This window comes from Manis javanica, chromosome 7, assembly GCF_040802235.1.
Source record: "Manis javanica isolate MJ-LG chromosome 7, MJ_LKY, whole genome shotgun sequence".
NCBI classification, from domain to species: Eukaryota; Metazoa; Chordata; class Mammalia; order Pholidota; family Manidae; genus Manis; species Manis javanica.
The window spans coordinates 127,750,200-127,776,456 of record NC_133162.1 but is presented as its reverse complement, the minus strand read 5'-3'; the positions used below and the strand labels follow the sequence as shown (position 1 = coordinate 127,776,456).

The window sequence follows — 26,257 nt, the reverse complement described above, 5'->3', positions numbered from 1 at the left end:
GGAAGGTAGGGGGAAGGGAAGAGACTTAGATAATTGTCTAGGCATTTCCATTCAGCCCCAGTAGCAATGAAAGAAAGATGTACGTGCCTCAGAAACCTTCACAGTGAATACCTAATAATCACTGTGTCACCTTGGTGAGGAAGATGTCAATATGATGTGCTTGGCACCCTGAGAGGTAGAGGCACCACCCTCATTCTTCCACAAGTTAAGGCTCTTCACTAAGTCACAGGGGCCTGCTCAAATTTCCCCATCTCAAACCCTCCAGCTTTTAAAGACACATGCTCCTGAGAAGGCTTAAATTTGTTTTGAGACTTGCAAATCAATGTTTACTTTATAAAATGGAAGCCACACCTCAAACATTTTTAAAAGTTGGGAGGAAAGAGAAACCTAAAAGAAAAGAACCTTAGGGAAGAAAAATAAAAAGGAAAGTCTCAATTTAAACATTTTGCACCCTTCTGAGTTAAGTGTCCTCTTTCTTAAATGTCTTCCAGGGCCATCAATCAGGCAGCTAATAATGAATAACCAATTTCTCAACAAGGATGTACACATTTCTAATATAAATTAGTGAATATGGATAGTCCTTACAGAGTTTTATATTTGCTTTCATTAAACAGAAATACTTCTTTAGCAAGGTTAGTATGGAAAATAATTTTAAAAGTTCAAAGTGACTTACTAGTTGTAATTAAATGTTACCAGATCTGGTATCACCTTTCTAACAGGTTACTGGGGGAAAAAAAAAAAGAATTTTATAGACTTCCCAAAAATGTGATTTATTTCCTTTATTCTTTTTTTACTCAGGAACAAAGAACAAATTAATGATCACAACATAAGTACCTCTCAATATTTAACTCATTTCATCCTGTAGCTATCTACATAGTAAAAATTAAAACCATGGGTATTACTTAAAAAACAATCTAAAGTGTTTAAGTAATCCTGTCAGTGATTTTATCACTGGGTGACAAATGTCTTAGGTTTGGTGTTAGACATTTATGTTGTCTGCTACTCTCCACTGTAGGCTTATTTAAAATGAATCATACCTATAGCATAAATAATCTAAATTTTTAAGTGATAAACCCAATAAACATTTGATATCACCAAATTCAACAGATCTAACTAGAAATCCAAGCAATAAGCTTAGACATTTGAAACAAACATAAATTATAGTAAACACTGTACGACATGAATAAAATGCATTACAGAATAACCTTGTAAAAGACAATGAAAGTTACAATATAGTTTAGAAAAAAATCCTAACTATTTTTCAATAAATGATCCCGAACTAAGTTTGCAATCAAGTATTTATGGCATTACAGATCCAAAATCATCACATAGAACTTGATGATCACATTACTGTTTTCAAATGCATCTTAAGTCTCTCCATTAAAGTGTGAATTAAGATGCCGGAGGAAATCCCCCCTGGATGTAATGGATGGTGGGAAAACTGCTTGACAGAATTCACATACTTGAGGTATATGCAGTTCGGAGTCTGTGCCACTTAGTACCGATGATAAGTCACTGTCTTGATTAGGAAAGGGTTTCCAAACAGGCTGCAGAAGAAACAAATAAACCACATCTTCTGTTATTTGTATTTAAAATCAACTTGCATTGTGTTTTAAATTCAAAATTTTTTAATAGGTTATGTATATAAATATGAAATGCCCTAATATGAAAGCACATTTCCTTTCTATAGAGTTAACATGAGGACATGAATCAATTCTTTTTCATAAAAGGCACAATTAAACTTTGATTAGTAATCATTTAGAATATACACATTCATGTACTTTGTCTTCACATGTTGAAAAATCTTCCAGCTTTGACACTAGCAAATTTTTATTCCCAATATCACAATGGACAGAGTTGTGAAACAATGGTCAATAACTGAGATGTTAAAAAAACTAAACTGTATCTTTTCTATTTTATGATAGAAACCTTAAGTTGTAGGCCTTTATTAATACATAGTATACTAGATATGATGTGTATGTTCACACATTTTGATCAGGAGCAATTTAAATTTCACTATTTATAAGCAAACACAGTGAATAAATCATATAGGAATAAATATTGTTTTGATTTTTTTAAAAGCAATTTTTTTCTTTTAAAGTACTGACAAATGCCATTGACCAGTTGTTTTTTGAAACCACAAATATTTAAACTAATCATTCAACAAAATCTAGTAACTTTGGATGCATTCCTTTGACTTTTTATTTTGCTCCTGTTATAAAGTTACCCTTTGGCCTACTTTCCTCTTTTTTGTGGGAATAAAGTGAAACCTGTCAATAGTTGCCCAATTAAAGAATAATAGAACATGAAAATTCAACAGAACTACTCTCCATTATAAGCAGCACTTAAATACCTCAGATAACTGCATTTTTTTCTTTTAAAAAAAGTATCTAGAAGGGCAAGAAAGGCTTTAGTTCAACAGTACATGCTCAATAAATGTTTGTTGACTGGAATATCTTATTTTTCCTGAAATGTAAGCCAAATTATTTTTAAAACTTGCTCTCTTACCTTGACAGTCAAATTACCTTGACACAGCAAATTCTGGTATTTTGAAGATGATCACTTCAAAAAGTCAATTTAAGGAGACCCCTTTGCACTACAATCACTAATATGTTTTTAAAGTAACAGCCTAGTCCAATGCCAGATACAGTGTTAGTTTTCATACTCTTAACCAATCTCTTTCATTCTAGTTAACCAATCATTTACATAAACAGTATATTACTAATTGAAGCATTTGGGTTTCACAACATCACTGTCTTCTTATAAACATTTTACTGGACAGCTGTGTACAGTTGGTGTAAATATACAAAGTCTGTCTAGGCACTGATATACGTTCAAATAGTAGAGAGGGCTTATAACACTGACTGAATTCCTTTTGTGAGAACTGTCTATGTTATCACAAAAAAGAGTAATATTTAAAATATTTACTTTAAAATTTGGGGTAAAATAATTTTTAGAGAATCTTTCTTCTATGATGAAAGAAAAGCAGTACTCACTGCAAGTATATAAGCAAAAATCTAGAGTTAACTAGATTTAAATTTTACTATTTTCAGTTTAAACAAAAAGTACAATTAATATGAACCATTCTAAGGGGAAACTGATAGAGATATAAATAAAAGATTATTATGTTACAGATAATTCTTATTAAGATCTAAGAAACAGTAAGGAATAGATTTAGATGTAGCTTCTAAATTTGTTGAGCCAATCTCCTACTGCCAATTTATCTTCAAAGTCCGTATCCACCCTTCTCGATTAGGAGTTATTAGTTCAGATTTGATCTCTTCATAGAATTCAGTTGGGACCCTGGTTACTACTGACTCAGCAGAAGTAGGATGAAAAGAAAATCACACAGAGCAAAAATAAGCAGATATATTTCAGATTTAAAGATTGAGGAATGTATAAAAAAAGATGTTAAGTAGTAATGACTGATATAAAATAAAAATCTGAAATATGTAACCAAAACTTTTCACTTCTCTTGTTATGATCAACAACTCAAAATTTTATATTTATACTAGCTTTAGTAATATAAATAAAATAGCAAAATGTTTTTAAAAACCCATTTTAAGAAATATTCTTCAATCCTAAACTGTAATATGGCCTTCAAAACAAACTATTTTCTTTGCCGTTTCTGCCAAAATATCAATTATCTAACCTTATGCCCCATGTCTTGTGACAGCTCAACACCAATTCTCCTGCATTTTTTAAGCTGAATACTTTTCCATCAAGTTGTAATCACATACCAGCTGTTTCCCTTGCTGTAGCATAGAAGGCAAACGCACAATACAGGGTGCCATCTACTGAAACATGAATGCGCGGACTAACTAGTAAAAGAACAAGCAGGAGATATAATGGAGAAAAAAGTAACAAGCATTAGAACTGATGTACTTAACAGCTCCACAGGAATTCTACTTGCAATAAATGAAATAGTTTAATGTTTCATTTAGTAGTAACTATAGCCAGAGTATGATGTGAAATAAGGGGCAATGGAGAACATAGCTGAGTTTTTAACTAAAGCTTATTGTCGGGGATGCCTAATTTTCCCCACTACTAAAATATACCACAGCTTGACTACTGCCTCCTTTGTATGTTGATTTAAAAGTCCATAACCTGTAAGAGATTTATGAAGTCAAAGGGTGTTCATTGAGTTGTTGGGATTTAAAGTTAAAAGGTAGTATTCACTGAGTTGTTGGGTTTTATAAAGTAATTAAATATCTCGAGGCAAGGAGAAATCAAACAAATATTTGTAAGTTATAGACATTTACACCAATCTGTATTTTCATGAGCTTCTGTTTATTGTAACAATTATATATTTTTCATTTGCCTTCAGGCATTAAAAATTTTTTTTAAACTGAAAGAATCATTCTGTGATTGAACCTAAACAAAAGGGAGGGTAGGAGTGGATTTGGGTGCTGTAAGTAGTCTGCAAGCTTTAGAAACAAAAAAATTTTTGATTAAAATCATACATATGTAGAGACTACTTAAAAAATATATTAGGCTTCACATTCAGTGCCAGATAAGAAACCAAAACCAAAACCAAAACCAAACCATACAGATCTATATGTGCTGTATTATTGAGAATGTGACAGAAGTGTTAGACGACAGAGTTCACTTACTTTGATAAACAGGAATATGTAATGCAATTATTTACTTATAAAAAAACATGCATTCTTATAAAAATATGTATGATATATACAAACTTTTTAACAACAAAAATAGCCATTTGTTTCCCAGTATGAAATTTAACAAAGAATCCTATTATAACACTGTTGCTGAGAAAAAAAGCTTTGAAGAAAGAACTAAGTGACACACACTAGATATGGCTAAGACTTACATGCATTTTTAAATGTGCCATAAATTTTAAGGTACTTTATAACAGAGCTTTACCATATTCATCTTTTAGAATTTCATGTTGTTATTTATAGGACCTGGGTTTTTTATTAAAAGCCTTAACTTTGGCTAGTCATTAGTTTAAAGAGGATGTCTGGTAACCTGAAAGAGATATGTATCTGGGCACGTATGGCAAGATGTGTGTTCACACATAACACATTTGTTAATGCAAAACAGTTACCTGCTGTGGTCCTCGGATAGCTTTTCCTGGGGAATCGAGTGAAGGAAAAGGTGCATCAGAGGGGTCCTGAAGTGGGAATGTATTTACATACAGTGCATTATGGTCTCCAGGAGGCAAACATGGAGCTCTATCCAGAGTTGTCCGGATACAAGTGTTTACAAGATTGGAGGGTTTTGTTTTGTCAGTTATCTTAAGGCTTTGTACAGCTGGAAGTATGGGGTCAATTCCCTGAATTTCAAACAAAGTTTCTTCTGTTTTAGCAAAGTTTCCCGGGTTGTCTCTGAGCTCCATATTAAATTTATCCTGGCATGTTGCCTCAGATGGGGCAGGACCAAGGATGCTGGGTCTTTCTGGAGTGCTATGTAAGAAAGTTGAGTCACTGTCCATAGGTGGAAACTTGACATTGAATTTAGAAAGTGATTCAAAAGAGTTGTTGTCTTCCTCATCTCGGCCCAGTCCTCTTGGTGTGACAGCTGTGATGCATGGTGCACCTCTATTTATATCATCTTCAGTCTGAGGCTTAAACAGCGCTTCTTGTTTATCTGTTTTATCCGTACACTGTACAGGCACAGAGCATTGCGTTTCTGCAGGGAAGAGAGCACAAGAGGAAAACAGTTGCATTCCAATCATTCTTAAAAATATGAGTGTTCAATTAGCTTTAGACAGATATTATTTTTTCTATTGGTTTTTATAGCAACTGAAGACAACTGGGATTTTTTTATATTCACTACCCTCTTACACAGGAATATTAACCGTCTCCAGTGGGTGAACTACAACATAACTTATTAGTCGCAGTTTAACCACTTTGTCCTTTCCTAGGTCTTCTGCTGTAAGCTCTGGATCTTGTTCACAGTTACACTGCTTTACACTTAAAAAAACATTTGCTTGTTATGTGTACATTTAAACATTTTGTCAGTAATGGAAACTGCAACTGTGAGCTTCCTTAGACAAATAAGTTGTTAAAAAAAAAAAACCCTTAAGAGGCACATATGACATTATATAGGTTAAGACTCTATAGGAATTATTCCCCCAATACCACCATATGACCAATTATATCACCAATTGATTTAGCCACTGTCTACCTGCAACAATCCAGGAGTGATAGTGGGGTACACTGGGGAGAAAGAAGACAGTGGAGGCAAAGAACAATGACATTTTGGGGTGTGTGTTCAGAAAACTGTGTAGGGGGGAAAAAATGTATAGAAGGCCTCTGCTGACAACAGGTAGACATCAGGTAGATACCAGGGCCTCTGTAGCTCATTTTTCTAGAAGCCACTTATCCAACAAATTCAGCTCTGTAGGATACAGGCATAAGCTGGGAAGTATGTAAGTTAGAGCTTTCGAGGAGTCAGAATTAGAGCCACAAGGTCTATAGATACGTGAATTTTACTCTTATTCTCATGTTAGATCTATTCTCACAAGCTTATGATGTTCCTAATTCACAGCTGGTTACAAGTAACAAATTAAAAGGTATGGATTTGAGTTGTTGAAGGCAGATATAGATTTATCAACAACAGCTGAAAGCAGGAAGGAGACAAGAAAAACAAAAGAGCAGATATAGAAACTCAAAAAACACTACAGCCCAGTATAGGGGCAACAAGGGCTACATTTCTCTATGAGAAAAAAACAAGGATCAAAGCACTCCCTATGTTAATGATCCTGAGACATCAAAAAACGCTAAATTATGCTTTACTATGTTACTTCAAGAAGACAGAGAGGTTGTAGGTTGATAATGTATTTTCATTAAATAGGACAAATGGCAGAAATTTTAAAAGAAAATCAGCATTCAATAAAGGCAGTTATCAGTGAAACTGTACCAATGAAGCTGATTTTAAGCATGGAGTGTTTACCGAACACCTTGCACAGTGTTTGCCCAGGTTAGTAGGCATTTAACAGAGGCCAGTTCCTTTCCCTTCTGGTCTTTGTAGTCTCATGACACATTTCTATCTTCTGCCACAGCACATTCCAACACAAGCTATTTTCTGTTTGGCCATGATTGTAGTACATACAATGCAACCAGCTTCTTTGGTTCACCCTGTTACATACCTACTGCCTTTCTAGAGTACACGCCATCTTATCAGAATTTGATTATAACACAGCCTTTAAACTGCTTTTAAATTTAGTTCATATCCAATCCAACAATTCATTCTCTACACTGCTCCCTACTGTCCCCACTTACTTTTTCTAAACTACAAATCTGGTCATGTTACCTTCCTAATTAAACCCTTTCATAGCTCTCTAGAGCCCTCAGCCTCAGAAAAATCACAAAAAACTGTTCATGTTTGGCCCCTGGTCACCTCTCTGTGCTCTCATCTTTCACCACACTTATTTCACTTCTTCCTCCAGCAATAATGAACTTTGTAGTTGTACAGTTTTCCAGAATAGTCTTGCTCTCCTGTTTTTGGGCCTTTGCACATGCCGTGCAGACTCAATTCAAGTGTCCTCTCCCTCTATTGTTTCTTATTTGTCCTTCATTTCTTGGCTTAGATAGAGATTTCTCTGAATAGCTCTCTCTGGCTCCCCTCAGGCTTAGGCATGACTCTTGGGTGCCTGAGGACTAAACACTCTACATTATATTTTCAAGTATAATTCTTTTTCTCCCATTAAAGTAGGTTTGTTGACATCCTAAATTATGTTTTCTTTCTCACTTACCCCGAGTACCCTGCCAGTGCCTGCACATAGTATGCTCTCAGTTCATTATGAATGAATCTAAATTCTCTTCCCTACAGAGCATGTGTAATAATCTACGTTCACTAGATTATTTGTCTTTGATTAGGAATGGTATAATAATTGAGACCAAACTTAATTGTTTTCTTTGTCCTCCAAGATTCTTAAAGCCTATTAACTCTCAAGTAGTCATTTTTCCTGGTAGACTTAAGAGTAGCAGGAAATTCTAGGAAACAGTACTTGAAAAAAAAGTGTTTTTTATTTAGTGAAGTATCAAAGGCATCGTTCTGTGTTGATACAAATCTGTAAATCCTTTTTAATGTCTGCAGAATAAATTAAAAGTTAAAAAAAAATTCTGGCTTGAACTTGGTGCTCAAGTGCTCAGGCCCAGAAGGAAGGCACACCAGTCCCTCTGGATGGGTCTTTACTGCCCTTCCAGCTTTTCGTTAGCATAAACAGTGAGATGAACCCTTGTGCACACATTTAGGAAACAGTACTTTATAGACTACATTTGCTAACTGCAAATAGCAAATAAGGAAAACGAACTTTTAGGTAATCAAATTCTGTAACACCTGAGGAGGAGGAAATGTTTATCAAAATGATCTTTACAAGAACAGAGAACACTGAAGAATCTGCTGCTGCTGCTAATGACAACTATTAACATTAATAGTATGTATATATGCCCTGCACAGTTATAATCATTGTGCATTAATTAATTTCATACTAACACTAATCAGGTGGTAGATACTGTATTATCCCCACTTTACATGTCAAGAAACTGAGAAATGGAGAAGTTAGCTCCAGAGCTACACCACTAACAAATGAGTGGTAGGTGTGGCACTGGAGCCCAAGCAACCTAACTTAAGAGCCTGTCCTCTGGATCGTTACGCCAAATCGAACATGCTGGTTTCTACATATAGAGATGTTCCCCAAAGTGACAGAAACGTTCTTTGAATTTCTCTTCTAGTAGTTGATCTATGTCGCTTGTGAACAAAATATGGAAAACTCAAACAGCTGTAATAAAGCAGGTATTTATTTTCCATATAGTTAGCTGGGTTACCTCCGTTACACTAACATAATCTGCTGAATTAATCTGCTCAAGCAATGAGAGTTACTATCTAAAGAAACAAAACAGAAAGCCCCTCAAAGATTCAAACCTAAGAGTTCTAAGGCTACCAGTAAGCCAAGCTCAGAGAACAGAACTCAAAGTGCATGAAAGCACTTGTCATCCTGACCCTGTCCTGAGAAATGTGATCAGGACAGCATGCTTATCTACCTTGCTTATTTCAGGAACATATTTGCAAGGAAAAAAATAAAATGAGAAACATTTTTAGATTTCTAAATGTTAAGTACAGGCTGTACATTTAGAGCACTTCTCAGTTTAGTTACCTTGTATATTGACAAAAGAAAAAGATCTGATGGTTGTTTCTAACATTCTTCTCTACTGATCACCACTGAAAAAGGATCCTCCTTTATGGACCAAATAGTATTTTTTTTTAAAGCCACATTTGCTTAAACATACATTTTATCTTTATTCCTTCTCAAGGCTATTGCCATAAGTGGATGAGAAGAAAAAAGAAAGTAATGAAAAGGAAATGTACAGTTCTAACGCAGTACTTTTTTCATGAATTATATGTTTATTAAAAAGTAAAAATAAAATTTTAACAAAAATTAAGATAGGGTCAATAATGTTAAATATACTTTATCCAGGTGTATTATACAACTCACATTTGAAACAGTTCCTTTATATTTTTATTAAATGTAGTGTTCATCCTTAAAAAACCTGAATATGCATCTTTTTTCCAAAATATTTTTCACTTTTTCCCCATTTGATCTACTACAGTCAGAAGCATAATATTTGAGTCTATAGCACAGCAGACCTAAAACATTTCAAGAATTATACTGTATTTATTATTTGTGACATTTAAAACATAGGAGTAATGTTAGGAAGAAATTGAAGTTAAACACTCAGTGTTCTAGTTGACAGATACATACTCAGATTTAGACCTATGCAATTTAAAACTGGTCAAAGTATTAAGCCATTGATAATGGGGTAGGTTCTCTGTATAACAGTGAATATATCACCATTACAATGTTTTGATAAGATGTTGATGTTCAAAATGCATGTTTATGAATTCTAGGTACTACATCTCCATACCTAGTATATATTAAATAAAAATAATTCTTTTATTTCAGAAGTACCTAGTGTCTTTAGTCTGCACAAAAGATCAATTTCTTATCAAAATGACAAAAATTAAGATGGGAAAATTACCATTCATTTTGGGGAGATAGTGGAAAGGGAGGGGAAGAAACTTTGTCTACAAGGATTGTTTTGTTTCTCCAACACCACACTGTGTACCTTTTCTGAGAATAAAATGTTAGCAGTGAGCAAAAAATGAATTTACACTATAAAATGATTTTTAAATAGCCTAGATAGAAGAGCTGTAAGAAATGGAAAGTGATCTTTAATGAAAGGGGTGTTAGTCAGTACTGCAGCAACATCTTTCAGAGTGAAAACTGTAAATCACATCTCTTGGGAATTGTACACAGAATATCTCAAATCACAAGGGTAAAGGCAAATTTATCATTATAAATGATCAGCTTATCTCCCTTCTGTTTACAGAAGTGCTTGGTAGCCAGATTCAATCCCTGGTATTTTGCTATTCATATCAAACCTACTGAAGCAAATAACCAGGAAGCCAGTCTTAGGTTTTAGGGAAGGGTAGAGCTTTAAAAAAACCACACTGCAGCACATTAAAACAGATGTTCCTTCTAAGTTGTATTTTATACTAAATTTGCACTTTGTACCTCCAACAGAACTGCCTTGCAAAATGTGAAATGTTTATTTCTTGAACCAAATTACAAGAATCTAACCAGAGTATTCAATTAACTTTCAAGAAGTGAAAAACCAGCCCATATATTTCAGTGCAGCTTCAAGGCTGCTTACTAACACATGAATTAATGTTTTGTGTGACTCCCAGAGAGCAACAGAAAACTCTGAGAGACACATCCATTATTTTGTACTTTTTCCAAGGTGGGACTTCTCATCAAGTTGATCAGTAATTACGCAGTTCAATTCAATCTACATAGAACCATACACAGGAAAGAGAGAGGGAAAAGCCAATAATTAGATAATATATTACAGCACTTACCCATTATAAGTGGTATGAGGTGCAAGGTGCAGATTCTTAGCACTTAGTAAGCATTTACAAATATTTTCACAATCAAATTAATACTACTGTTTATTAAATCAAACCTTACCAGTTGCAGTGGCTGGTACATTAAGTTTACTTAAGTGGTCTTTTTGAGCTTTTGCTAGCATGCATATTCTATGAAATTCTTCTTTCAGATCACGGAAAGTCTTCTCTATATAACCCCTAAAGATAAATCAATATTTTAAAATGTAAGGCTATGTCTTCAAATGTTTTCATCATAATTAAACTTACATAGCACCTTTTAATGTACCACAAAATAATTACTGAAAGGTTAAAGTTAAAAACTACTTTAAATTCCTAGAATATGCCCTAAAAAAATAACTAATATGTGGAGGGCTAGGCACAAAGTAAGCAATAGATTAAAAGTTCTAATACACAAATGTAGTACAGACTAGAATATCTACTGAGACATGTCACACTTATGCTGGTCTCATTCTCATGTTAGAAATTTCAATGTATGACTTTTGTTCTCTGTAAACATCTTAAATAGAAGAAAATCAAATATTCCTCACTTCGATAAGGTTCACATTAAGATACACCATATAAAACAATGTAGCCATAATACTTGGTCTACTGAAATAGTAGAGCTTTAGAGAATTCAGTTTTCAGATCCATATTTGCTATTAACTGTATGATTTATTTAGATCATTTTAACATGGAGGGGCCTTAGGTTGGTCTCTTCTAGTTCAAAAAGCAATTTTCTAAAAATTGCTAAAATTTAAAAGTATGTAAATAAAAATATACTTCAATAATCATACTTTTTAGAGTTGGCAAAAAACGATATAGAACTACCTTTCATGGAATAAAGGAATGTCAAGACTCCTTGGAGAAGTTTCTTTTCTAGGAGAGAAAACCTCTTGTCTTCTTACCTTAAAGATATAAAATGATTACCACTTTAAATTGCTTCTAAACTCAAATAAGAGTGGATTAAGAAAAAACACACAATTTATCTTCCTCATTGTAAAGTAAGTTTAGGTAGCTTACACACACATCCGCAAAATGCACAATAGGTTTTTTGCTTGAAAAGAGGTCCCAGAAAGAGAAAATTAAGGTAGAAAAGTAGGGTGAAGATATGAAATATTTCTCGTAACTTATTTAATTACTATTTCCAGTACTTATAATTTCCTCAAATTCAACTATTGATCAAAATTGCTACTCTGATCACTAAACATCTGATATGACCAGAAAAACTTAAGGGGAAAAAAACCAAAAATCTGTGTGTGTGATTTCTATTATGGGCCTATATATTTAAATTAAGATCTTTGTATTTTGTTACAGATTCTAAGCTGAGGAATGCAACTGTATTAGAGGAAGAAAGAAAACCAGGTACACAGATCCTTAGCAGTTAACAAGCATTTGGAGGATAGGGCAATTATGTACCTAAGTTACTTTAACACAAGTTCTTGCCTTTCACTCCCACCCTGTGGCTTACATTGGTATTACATTTATTTTGACACTAAAGTCAACATCAAAGAACATGTAAATCTACTGTATGGCTTAGATTTTTAAAAAATCTTTAAAAAAAATTGACAAATTCAAAGATTTGAATAAGTTCTAATATTTTACAATCATAAATAATTCGGCCAAAACTGTATTGGTCTTATTTAAGTTCCAATTCAAACCAGTGGACATTTTAATATTTAGTGACTTTTCAGATTTTATTAAATTAAGGTTACAATACCTATCATTTAAAATGAATTATTTTACATCAGTTTCTTATCTGAGTACATTTCCTTTTAATCTTGCTTTTCAACACGTTCTTTCAATTTCTTAAGTCTTATTTGTTCTTTAAGAAAATGACTTGATTGCAGTTTTTTCAAAATTAGTATGTCCTCCAATTTATTTATTATCCTACTTTCCAAGCTTTTACTAAACACCAGTGTTTGCTTAACATGTCTAAAACAGAGTATTCCTTTACAGTCATTAGTAAGATAAAACCTTGTCAACCCAAACAATTTGTAATTTTATATATCATATCAGATGGAGGCAAAATAAAGATATTTGCTGCTGCATATTTTTTTGTCTAGCAAACATTTAGGTCATGTCTTCTGGATTAAAACTGCTTTACTGAACTTACAAAGCAGTCACATCAGAAGACATTTTCACATTCACAGTTTGTTTTTAAAAGTGGCAGACAAGGTTTTTCTTTAGTGTTATGTGCAATTAGAACACTCAATGGATTGTAGTGTGGACTAGGAAGAAAGGCAACATTTTAAAGCCAGCCAATCATTTGGGATGCTGTAAGTATGAAAATAAACTTTTGAAAGACTGTATTAAGTCTATGTCAACAAAACAGAAGAGGTTTATTAAGGGAATAGAAACATTTGACAATATGTTAAATCATAATAAAACAAGTGATTAAATGGAATGATTAATCTCCTTTTAAAATTTACTACTAGAAATTCTTAGTATGAATAAAAATTATAGAGCCAGAAAGAAGTACTCTGTAATTTTAGCCTAAAAATGAAGATGTTACAGAAAGTGGTAGACTATCACAGTTTCCAAAGTATTAATTTTGAGATATAAACTCTGAATGATTGCTTCCGATGTTAAAGAAGTCTTCAAAACTGGGTGGGAGGGAAGGGAGGTGAAGGAACAGGAAGAAAAAGAATGATAAACTTTTGTCTAGCTTGACAAATAACTGGTGTCAACTTTCTCTGGTATTTAGATTTAGTAACTGGCATGGGTAAATCTATCTGGAAAAGATTACTTTGGTGTATTGGCAGGGGTAAACAGAGAACTCAACATTAAGCAATTTCTTTGAAGTATCTAAACTAAGGTCTTTATGACTATATTTGTTGTTACTGAAATAAAGTACTCCTGCTTTACTGAGCAATACAATACACTTTCTATTATTCTTATCAAGTAAATCTGTTGATATATTTCAAAGGAAAATTTTAGGTCCTAAGCACCAAGAAAAACTGTCAGAGAGGGGCCTTTTAACATGTTAATTCAAAAAACAAGCAAATAAAAAAAAAATAGCAAGCTGTTCTCTTAACGACGTTCTGAAGCATTTGGAATGGGTGCAGCATGTTAACGCTCTTTTCCATTGTGGACCCTGCACTGCAGGAAGCTGAAGTTACTGTAACTTCAAGCAAGCAAGCAAGGGAACTTAGAACATTATATTGTAAGAGATTTTAAACATTAAATCACTCAACAAATGAATTTATTTTGAGGTACTAAAACTTAAAATACTTAACATTATAAACTGTTCCAAGTACTAGTTGGGAAATGATGAACTTGTGGAATGAATACTGAAATAAGAGTTTTACACGTCATACTTTTCATTTACACTTCCAGTGTAGGGCTGGAAAAGTCATTCAACTAAATCATTAAGATAAACCTATTTGAAACACTTTGGGAGGTGTTGTGAAATGCCTCCTTAAGTTTTCTTTTGTGTGAATTGGGAGAATTTTGTTTTACTGTAAATCAACTTAAGCTTTTCATAGATGGCTATAACATAAAAAATATATGTTCAAGGGCTAGTTGAATATTCATTGATATTTAAGGAGAAAAAAGTGGCTAATAATTCATTAGTCGAAAATGTGGTTTATTCTTACTGTACAGATAATGAAAAATGCTTTTGTGTTCGAGTCCAGGATCTGTTATATATGAACATATCAAAGAAAGAAATGTTTATTTTCCCTAGTACCTACCTTTTTAAATACTTTGTACTAAATGTGAAAGTATTTTTTTCCTTTAATAAACCGAATTTCAGAAATACCAAAATGATTCACAATAGCCAAGATACGGATTCAACCTAAGTATCCATCAATGGATGAATGGATAAAAGAAATGTGGTATATACAGATAGATGTACAATGGAATATCCCATTGTATTCTGTATCTACCTATAAATACGGTATATAGATAGACACAATGGGATATTGTATATCTATATATACAGGACTATTTTAAGGCTGAATATATCAGCTTAAAAATGGAAGAAATCCTGTCATTTAACCACATGGATGAAACTGGAGGACATTATGCTATCTGAAACAAGCCAGGCACCGAAAGAGAAATACTGCATGATCACACTTGTATGTGGAATCTAAAAAAGTCAAACTCAAACAAGCAGAGTAGAATGGTAGCTGCAGGGCTGGAGGGAGTGGGCAGATGGGAGGATGTTGGTCAAAGAGCACATAGTTTCAGTTATGCAGGATGGATAAGTTCTGGAGATCTAATGTACAAACAGCACAGTGATTATAGTTAGTACTACTATACTGTATACTTGAAATTTGCTAAGAATAAATCTTAAATGGTTTTATCACAATAAAAAAGAACTATGACTGTGAAGTGATGGATATGTTAATTGGCTTGATGTGATCATTTCCTAATGTATACATATATCAAAACATCATACTGTACACCGTAAATATATATATATAGTCAATTATACCTCCATAAAGTTGGGAGGAAAAAAGTAAATGTGATAAAAAGTTTAAATTCTGAATCATATTTTTTCTTAAAAATTTTTAGCAACTAAAGTCAGAAAATTGAATTGAGTTATAGAACTTTTAAAGATAATAATAAATTAATACAATGCATATTCTCTAATAAAGAAGGAATCTAAACTTTAAAAGGCTAACACTGAATAAAAGTGATGAGTTTTCAGTGATATATATTTGAACTATTGCAATAATTATCACTTTATTCGTGTGTTCATATCAAAGATTCCCTCTAAAAAATTTAGCTGAGTTCCTTGCATGCAAAAGGAACATTTATTTTTAGATGTCTCAGCAACTGAATGCAGCCAATATTTGATTTCATTTCTGGTTGAGGCTTAACAGAATTATGCTTTTAAAACAGAGGAGAACTACACTTTAACTTCCAACAGTGTAATCCAAGAAGTAAGTCAAGGTGAGGTGGGATGGATTTGTACAAGGATCACCTGTAGAATAGTTTACTATAAATACTAGCTTGATAAAATTTACTACAGAAAAGGAAAAATGGGTAGTGGAAAAAGAAATTGAAAATAAGGATTAACTTATCATTTGGACTATTGAAACTGACAGTGACATGTAAAGGAGAAACTGAGGCTGAAATTTCCTTACCAGTTTTATTTAGCTAATATATTGAGACAAAGATGTTATGGTAAAACCAAGCACTGCATATGGTTGCATTAGGGAGACAGACAGTGAGAATAGGGCTGAGACAGGGAAGAGATTAAGGTGGAAAATAGGAACAGAGAAATACCAAAAAGAGATTTGATAAAAAATTTGGTAAGAAAATAAGTACAGGAAAAGTTCGAGAAAAAAAGTTTGAGAAAAGGTAAATAAAAAAATAAATAAAAGGAAATTGTATTTGCTGGAATTTATGGCCATGTGAAATCTATGGTTCTCTTACCCTCATTAATACTGCTGAAAATCTAGCAAACCAAGAGGAACACAAATCCTAGGAGCCTTGTCTGTTTTGCATGACACAGTGCACTAGGCAAACCCACTGCTGGCGTGGAAACAATTTCTGGACAAAATGAAACCCAGCCCAGAGCCCTGAAGGAAGTGGTAAGAAAATAAACAATATAAAAATGAAATAAATACCCAATGACTTCCAAATTCCTTATAGGGTTCTGGTTTAACATAAGCCCCCCAAATCTCCATCAACTCAATGTTATAACATCTTGAATAGAAAAAAGTTAAAATCCTTTACTAGTAGTGCCACAATTGCTATAATTTCAATTCTATAAAGTTTATTTGAAGCAGAGATCAGTAGTTTCCTACTGTCTGTCTTTTGAGTCTTTCACTTTGTATTAAGTTCCTTCTGCATGTTTCTGAATTTTTATCTTAATGGGAAGAAATATCTAATGGTGGGGGTGTCTTCTTATGCAAAAAATAGAAAATGAATAACTTAAACGACCAATTTAAAAAATGAATGTTTCCTATACTCCCTCTACCCCCTCTCCAACACTACATTTAAAGTGAACTGATCTGGGAAAATCCTTTTCAATAACTACAAATTTTATGTTATACCATTACCATGGGGAACAGAAAGTATCTTCATGAAAACTGCTATTACTTAAGCAATTTGCATGTTTTAACTTAACGCACATAATCTTGTGAATTAAGTACTTTAATGTGATTTTAAAGTTTGCTCTGAGAAATAAGGCTTTGGAGAAATCCAATAATTTGCCTACAGTCCAGTAGGTGGAGTAGCTGCAATTGGAACCCAGACCTTATCATTACAGGCTCTTGTCAGGCACATGTCCTGAAGGCTAGAGAAGTTAGGTAGTACACTTACCTAGCATGGTGAGGAAGACATTGAATGGTAATATTTACACATTGTACCAATGCAAACTAATTTTAAGATTCTAAAACAACAAATACATTTCTCAATGAGTAGTTTATAAACCAAATGATGTTTAATTTTTGCCTGGGAAAAACTTTTGGTATGGCCTTATGTTCAAGAATACCCAAGTAGAAATTTACATCCAAAATCATCTAGATATACTCATGTTCTGCCAAACCAGTTCACTTGTTGACAGAGGTAATCTAGCAATAGTTTCTTAACCAAATAGCTAAGTTTGAGAGCCAAAACTTAATTCATAGTTTAATTCTCAATCTTAGTACTAGAGGTTACCCATTTGACAAAGCAGGACAGTGGAGTACCTCCTTGTTAATTCTATTCTCTGAAGACCTTAACTTCCTTCCTACCTATCCCCAAAAAGATTGGGCATAGTTACAGTAGCTGATTTAAAATCCTTGTCTAATAATACTTCAGCATCTGGATCATCACAGGGTTGGTATCTGTTCCCTTGAAACTGGGTCACATTTTCTTGACTTACCATACATTGAATAATTTTGGACTGTACCCTGAACATTGTGAATATTATGTTGTAGAGACAGTATGTCACATCTTACCAAGGGGTGTTGATGTTTTTGTTTCTGCGGGCAATTAACTTGGTTAGGCTCACACTCCAAGCTGTCACTTCTCTGAAGAGCAATAGCTAAGATCTCAGTTTAGTCTTTTAAGTCTTAGCAGCACACTGTTTTCAGTTTGTTCCACACAGCCATGGGTTCAGGGAATAGTCAAAGACTTGGGCTGAATTTAAACACAGAACTTAGGGTACTCCTTCTCTGGGACCACTCACTCTCTGGTGACCACGGTTATTCTGATTCATTTTCCTTCCTGGTTCTTCCAGCCAGAATGATGGTGGGTTTCTATTGAAATTTCAACCACTGCAACTGTAGCCAGGACAAAACCACAGAAAACTGGGAATTTGCTCTAGTCAATTACTTGCTCCACATCTTGGACTCCTCTCTAAAATATGCAAAGTTCTCAGGGAGTTGTTTTTGTGTATGTTGGCAGAGTTATCACTATTATTTTTAGAAGATAAGTTTATTAGGTTCTCATCCCTCTATGTTGCTGAACTCCAAACTCAGGTTTTTTAAATTTCTCCATTCTTCTGAGGTTTCATCATGACTTTCAAGAGATGTCTTAATCACCAATCTAATGGTTTTTCTTAAAGCTCTCATTGTACTTAATGCTCATTTAACAGTATTTAACACAACTGACCAGCTCCTTCTCCTTGAAACATTTTTGGCTACCAGTATGGTATTTTCATTGGTCTCTCTCCTTCCCAGGACCTAAATGTGGGCATTCAGACATGGGTACAATAACAACAACTTATTATCCAGATCTATTATTTTCATGTCAAAAAGAATGGAAATTTGTCAAAAAATTAGGAAGGAGAGAGTTTTAGATTCAGCTTTGTAAAAAATGTTATCACTTTGTTTTCAAGGCAGGATAAGAAGCAAGAAACTAGGGACAGGAATGGGATTCTAAGGGCACAGCATGGGGGAGGGAGAGGGGGAGAACGTTCAGTCAGCAGCCGCGAGAAGGAAAAGCAATACTGATTGTGGCCATCCAGCAGGAAGACGTTCCATGTCCTGTCAGAGAATACGGGCAAGTTAGTGACCCCCCTGCAGCATTATCTGGGTGAAATGTAGAGGGAAACATGCTCTCCTTAATGTTAAATAGTGAGAAGCAATCAGGCACAGATATAACAGTGGATAAACCTATCTGATATGGAATCACTTCGATGAAAACTGAGTTGGAATACAAAACCACACAACTATTGATAAATGGGAGCGAGGAAACAAAAGACATCTATCTCAGAATTACTTGGTTTTCCAAAAAGGCTTCCTGAGGAGATTCTTAGAGAAGTCTTAGGACCCAACATTTTTTCAGTTGGATGTATAATAAATAACTTATTGAGAAAAAGGCAACATGATTTTTCTAATAGGCAATTACAATCTAGTAAAAACAGTGATTCTTAAAACATGGTCTAAGATTCCCTGGGAGTCCTGAGATCCTTTCAAGGGATCCACTCTTAGGAGAGGAATCTGCATGAGCCGAGTGTCCTTGCACATTTTTGCTGTGCAGTCTAAAATACAAGGCTATGATTGTCCTTTACATGGGACATTTCTCAAGGTGGTGTATGGAGAGGGGAAACTTGAATGATGTAATGTCTTCCTCTTGGACAAGCAGGCTGCTTACTGCTTGCTATAAAATGGCGGGTTCCTCAAACTTAGTGTTCCCATTGCATTTGCAGATTCATCCGGGTCTCCCATGTCATCCTGAGATGGGACCAATGCAAATAAAATGCTCTTCCTGCTTGCTGTGCTGTGTATAATAAGGTTTTTTCTCTGATCCAGGAATCTTTTGTCTTCTTCCAGCATCCATGAAGCAGTACCTGTCTAACTTATTAGCTTAAAAGTAGGGGAAAATCAAATCCCAGATCCTGAACTTCATAGGGTCACCTATTATCACAGTATCATTAAATGCTATTTGCCTTTTTTACTGTGTCAGCATTTATACTGATACAAAAGCAATGATGAATAAAACTGCTGGTGCCTGAGTACAACCAAGGTCATGGTACCAAACTAAGTGACTGTACTCTTCAGTGCCACACACGTAGTAAAATAAGAAGCTGATTTTATGGCAGAATGTTTTCTTTTTAATTTTTTTAAATTTTGGTATCATTAATCTACAATTACATGAAGAACATTATGTTTACTAGGCTCCCCCCTTCACCAAATCTCCCCCACATACCCCTTCCTTCACAGTCACTGTCCATCAGCGTAGTAAGATGCTGTAAAATCACTACTTGTCTTGTGTTGTAGAGCCTGCCCCATACCCCCCCCCATTATACATGCTAATTGTAATGCTCCCTTTCTTTCCCGCCCCCTTATCCCTCCCTAACCCACCCATCCTCCCCAGTCCCTTTCCCTTTGGTAACTGTTAATCCATTCTTGGGTTCTGTGATTCTGCTGCTGTTTTGTTCCTTCAGTTTCTTTGTTCTTATACTCCACATATGAGTGAAATCATTTGGTACTTGTCTTTCTCTGCCTGGCTTATTTCACTGAGCATAATACCCTCTAGCTCCATCCATGTTGTTGCAAATGGTAGGATTTGTTTTCTTCTTATAGCTGAATAATATTCCATTGTGTATATGTACATCTTTATCTATTCACCTACTGATGGACATTTAGGTTGCTTCCATTTCTTGGCTATTGTAAATAGTGTTGCGATAAACATAGGGGTGCATCTGTCTTTTTCAAACTGGAGTGCTGCATTCTTAGGGTAAATTCCTAGAAGTAGAATTCCTGGGTCAAATGGTATTTCTATTTTAAGCATTTTGAGGAACCTCCATACTGCTTTCCACAATGGTTGAACTTGTAGAATGTTTTTGATGAGGCAGTAAAAATTACTAATTTTATTGAATTTTGATCCCAATTTAACATCTTTTTAATATTCTGTGTAACAAAATGGGAAATATACACAAAGCATTTCTATTTCATACTGAAGTACAAGGGTTATCTTGGGGAAAGCATTTGTGTAACTGTTTGAGTTGCCAGCCAAACTAGTCACTTTTTAATGGAATGCCATTTTCACTTGAAAGAATTACTGATGAGCAAGCTATGGTTATCCAGACATTTTCTCAAAAGCAAATGATGTTAGCCTCTCACTTGAAGGAAAACAACTGATTTGTTTTCCATGAAAAAATAGAAGTTTTCAAGTGAAAATTATAATTTTGAAAAACTTATCTGTTACAGTAAGCTTAACAGCTGTCCAACACTTAAAAGAGTTTTCTGATGAGATCAATCATGATGTTAAATGTGATTTAAAAATATAAAATAAGTCATTATTTGGAAGACCTGCATAGTTCAATGAACCAATTATTTTCCAAATGACCAGTTCATGATGCTACAAAATCCTGCATAAGCAAAAGGTATATTCAAAGCACAAGATAAACAATGGCTTTTAGTGTAGCAGAAAAGTTCATTAGTGCCAGCTTTTACACTAAGGCTATCACTTAAGAAACTACCACTTAGGGAGTTTTGGTGCAGTATCAAAGAATATCCACAATTTTAAAAAAGGTTACTAAAATATGCTTCCCTTTCCTAACTATGCATCTACGTGCAGTTGAATTTTACTTAACTTCCAAAAAAAATCCAAGCCACAACATACCATAACAGATCAAATGCAGAAACATTTTATAACACTGAAAAACAATTATCTTCAAAACAGATTTTGAACCCTTTAGGATGATACATTATACATTAATAAGAGAAACTAGGTTGTTTTGGGAGGCTACTTGTAACCTATTAAGGTTGAAAGAACTGACTTTAAGTAGGTCAAGAGAAATCAAGGCTGAATACAACATTCTAACTCTTTTTGGGGCTCTAGAGAAGAGTAGAAAAAAGAAAAATGGGAAATGTGAGAAAGGGTTTAAGGGAGAAATAAGGGGGGGGGGGGGAAGCACACCAGAGATATTCAAATTTGCTTAAAAGCAAAGGAAGAGAATTTAAAAAGTGATATGTTACTTCTCATTTCCTTCTTTCCTCAAAAATTATTTCCCAAATTACAAAGGCAGAAACCAGGGACAATTTTTTTTTTTATGAAGTTGAGTAATGAAAATAAGCAGTCAAATTTATTTCAGTTTCCTGTCTTAGAAAAGGTACTATGTGTTTGGATGATGTAAACCAGATTTGAATTTCCAACAAAATCACTTGTTACATATCTTGACAAGTGGTCTAATTTCTAACTTGTTCACATGATGAAAAATGTATTTATCATATACCTGTATATTATACTCTGTAAGCTTTTGCAAAGTATATAAAACCAGGTATCTGGATAATCTATAGCAACTTAATAAATACAGTTAAAGAGACTTACAATAGAATAAGTATCTATAGAGTTAAGAACAGCTATGGGGGCCCAAAACTCAGATGGAGATCCCCATGTGGGAGCTGCTCTTGAAGTCCAGTGTATATGAGATATGGACAGTTCAAGGACAGCAATTACCATCTAACACCTAGACTTGCGAGGCTAGGACTTTATAAGCTACAGAAGGCCAGAAAGCAAAGCAGGGCTGACATTCATATACTGCCTGCCAAAACTGCCATAAGTAATGACTGGAGGAACACACAAAGGTTCAATACCTCTCACCACAGGACTGTCTACAGACTAACAAAAAGGTAGGGAGCCCTCTCCTCTGAAGCCATGACTATGTCATTTAAGAGAGATTATAGTAAATGACATTCTTCCTTCACAACCTTCAGTTTTAGCTCTTCAGTTTTATATCATGTTCTCCAAAGTAGCCTGGAATAATTTTATTATCTAGAAATTATATTTTTTCCATTAAAATCTTAAAGAAAATTCAAGTTTACATATCTATGAACACAACACCAAAACATAAACAAATAAGAATTTTTCTTTTTCCTACTTGAATTAAATGTTGAGCCTCTGCTTGTCTACGTTTAGCTCACTGGGAATTTTTTTTCTAAATTAAGGTCCTGAATGTCTTATCTGTACCATAAAATTAAAATTAGGATTACATTTGATCATATAATTAGTACTCACATAGTCTTATAATGCTTGCTACTTGCTTTGGTCTCCAAATCTTTGTTTCTCCAACCAGATTGTAGTTCCTTAAATGGGATGGATCTTGTCTTACTTTTTTTTTGTATCCCTGTCAATGATTAGCAACACTGGGCAAATAGAAGGAGTTCAATAAATACTTCTTGTCTAAGTGATTGACAAATGAATTTTTAGACATCAGCTTTCTTCAAACATGTCAGAGCTTCTATATTTACTAGCAATTGCCAGGTACAGCGCATCTTACTTCCTTAGTGTTAGTGCTGACGGCACCTCCACAGCTGCATCACTGGTTTACTATTCTTAACCTCCAAAATCTTTCCTGCTCCTCAGAGCTACTATGGTATCTGCTGATCTAATCACAATGACAGGTACAGTGGAATTTGCCAACTGGCTTCTTTCAGTAACAACTGCATTCTTTGTATTTTTAAACTTTTGCTTAAGGCATGTAACTCTGATGAAAAAAGTATGTATAAAGAATAAATTAGAAATATATATTTAAAAAATCAGAAATAAAGCATAAAAATCAGTTCTTTAGATACATGAACATATGATCTCTAAGTAGTTAAAAGTTGAAATAAACTAACAGTATATTTACTTTGTATCTTGGATCCTAGAATCTGAAATAACTCTACAACACTCAATAATTTCTATTTTGGTTATTAAATCAAAACTTTAAGCCAGAGGGTGGGGCAATATCTGCTTGTTCTTCCAGTGGCTTGACAGTGTTAGGTACATAGCAGTTCAGAGTTAATGAATGAATGAGTGAAGAAAACTTACTAACATGACCATATTCTTTTATACATTCTATATTACTGCTTTCTACATATTTTCTTGCATCAAAACATTCTAGACTTTTATATAACTTGTAAAAAAGCAGAAAGTGGAATAGAAAGATGAGGGCAAACAATTTTGTGAAACTCTACACACCTTGAATAGTATTTAGTTTGGCAACTGAAGTGCTTCCCAGAAAGTGTATTACAAAAATATTTTATTTCCAAGATGATAAAAATGGACCAGTATATTACCATTCTAGTTTTGTAAAGAATTAAACAATGCCAATTTATGCTACAAAATTTGATATTTACATCCTAACTGCTATCATGACATATGTTATTATGTCTGAGAATGGTGTCCTGCAAATGACATAACAGTCCTCATCATGAATAAGTGTGTACATTTTGTGTTATTTGTTTTCCTATATACAAATATTTTCAATTTTTAGAATTGATTTAAAAAATAAATAGCAAGAACAGGTAACAGTTTCTTGGCTCTCTAAATCACCGCTCAGCTATTTTCCTCTGGAAAGTTTATATTCATATTAGAATTTTTGAAATTGTTCTTAAGACATAAGCTATGGTACTTCTTTCCTCTGAGATTGATACAATGGACTCAGGAAGCTGAATTCATCGTCAAATTCTGTCAAGCTCCTTTACCTTTCACTTAGTATCATATGATGAATTAAATACTACACTTCCACACTCTCAATCTTCGGTAGTCTAATCCATACACAATTTTCAATCCTTGTGATGCTTTTAAAACAGATTAAAGATTTTTTGATACTCTTCCCTTCAAGAGGATAATTTCATTTCCTTGCCTCTGGAGCACTCAGTGACTTATTCTAATGCTCAGAATAAAGTGGAAGTGAAGGTATATAATTTTAGAGACTAGGTCACAAAAAGCACTGAGGCTTCCTTATTGCTCTCTCTTGGGTTTCTTTTTTAGTTTGTGCAAATTAACTGCCAGGATGTGAAGTGAGGCCCAAGTGATGAGGTGGTCTGCCAACAGTCATGTGAGTGAGCAATCCGAGAAGTGGATCCTTCAACCACAGTCAAGCTTTTAGATGACTGAGGCCCTGGCCTACGTCCTGACTTCAATTACATGAGATCCTGAACTAGAACAACACAACTAAGTTATTCCTGAATTTCTGATACACAGAAAGTGAGATAATAAGTACGTTATTTTAAATTATTAAGTTTTGGGGTACATTTGGGGTACTTTGTTATATGATAGATAATACAATGCCCCCTTTGCCAAAATACTATCTCATCAAGAAACACTGCCAACTACTGTGGTGTACAAGAGGTGAACTCAGGTTTTCCAGAGCTGCATATTTCCTCTCTAATGTCTCTTAAATATATGCAGAGTACTAAGTATCATCCACTGATACAGGCTCTGTTGTCTCAAGTTCTTTATGCCCCTTTAGAAGTTAAATGACTCTTGTATGATCTTTATGTACATGTACCATGAACAGAGGATGAACTATAAATGTCATGATTCTCAAATACAATTTTCTGAAAGGGCCTCTTTCCCTTCAACATATCCCTTTTTCATCCACTCCCTGTCTTATTGTCCAAGGCAGCCAAAGTTGCCATTTGCCATAATATCCACGAGTCTTTTCCCCTCTCAAATATCCTAACCCTAAACAAAATAAATAATCTGAAGAAAACACATCCTCAAGCCATCCGTCAAACAGAAAGAGGAAAGGACTGTGGGTAGTTAGTAGGAGCTTCCTTCTGATACTGGTTCAAAGCATTTCTATTAACTTACTAATTCATTACAGAGGCTAGATCAATTGATTGCAAATGTGATTTGTAGAAATCAATTAGTTTTTGAAAGGACTAATAATATGAGTATTGAAAACAGAAAAAAAAAAAGAATTGTACCATTATCTTAGCCATTTCTGCATAGTGCTTCCATTTCTTTCTTATATTGTAGATGCATACTTTTATAAAACTGCAATCACTCAATATAGAATTTTTAATTTTGGAAAACCCCTGATATGCTCAAATCATTCAAGGTTTTTAGGAAAGGATTTCACTTCTATTAGCAAAAAGTGACTTTAATTATAACTCAGTAAGTATACATCAACATTATGCCAATGGAAAAGATTTTACTTTCGATTGCTTGGTTGGCCAGTATTTTTCTAAACCAGGCCTAATTTCTTACAATGAATATATAGCCAATTCTCAAATATTCAATAAATCCAATTTATTCATTCTTTTGGGATATACTTCTTCTCTTTAATCCCTTATATATTTAGTATTTATTAACACTTTGGCTCTAGATATATAAGGAAGATGAAAAGCTGAAATATAAGAGAGTTAATTTTTATTTTTATTAAATGGTTACAGTGTAAGAAGACTGAGTTGATGAAGTATTCAAACTTTTAAAACATGGCTGTCACATAAACTTTTTCCCTATTAGTAAAGGTAATTAAAAGAACTCAATGAATTTAGATTTCTTACTTGGAGATTTATAGTTTTTCCTCATATTGTATGTCTACAACGTAAGTTACAACTGATGCAATATTTCTGGTTCTTTGGAAATAAGCTATCTCTGACATGATTTCTGTTACTTACATTTAATTTCAGCCTAGGATTCATATATTTTATATACAAAAGGTTATCTCACAATTAAAACA

At 33.9% G+C, this 26,257-nt stretch overlaps 1 protein-coding gene across 4 annotated transcripts in view; it reads right to left on the bottom strand.

The window, feature by feature from the left end:
• Nucleotides 1-764: 764 nt before the first annotated feature.
• TANK (TRAF family member associated NFKB activator) overlaps nt 765-26,257 on the bottom strand; it is a 79,537-nt gene continuing 54,044 nt past the window's right edge. For all 4 annotated transcript variants that reach the window (XM_036996005.2, XM_036996004.2, XM_036996002.2 and 1 more), the window contains exons 5-8: nt 11,743-11,819; nt 10,997-11,112; nt 5,069-5,652; nt 765-1,547 (exon numbers count right to left, since the gene is read on the bottom strand). In XM_036996005.2, coding sequence (XP_036851900.1) covers nt 1,368-1,547; nt 5,069-5,652; nt 10,997-11,112; nt 11,743-11,819 — 957 coding nt within the window. In that variant the 3' untranslated portion in view covers nt 765-1,367. The remainder of the gene's footprint in view (nt 1,548-5,068; nt 5,653-10,996; nt 11,113-11,742; nt 11,820-26,257) is intronic.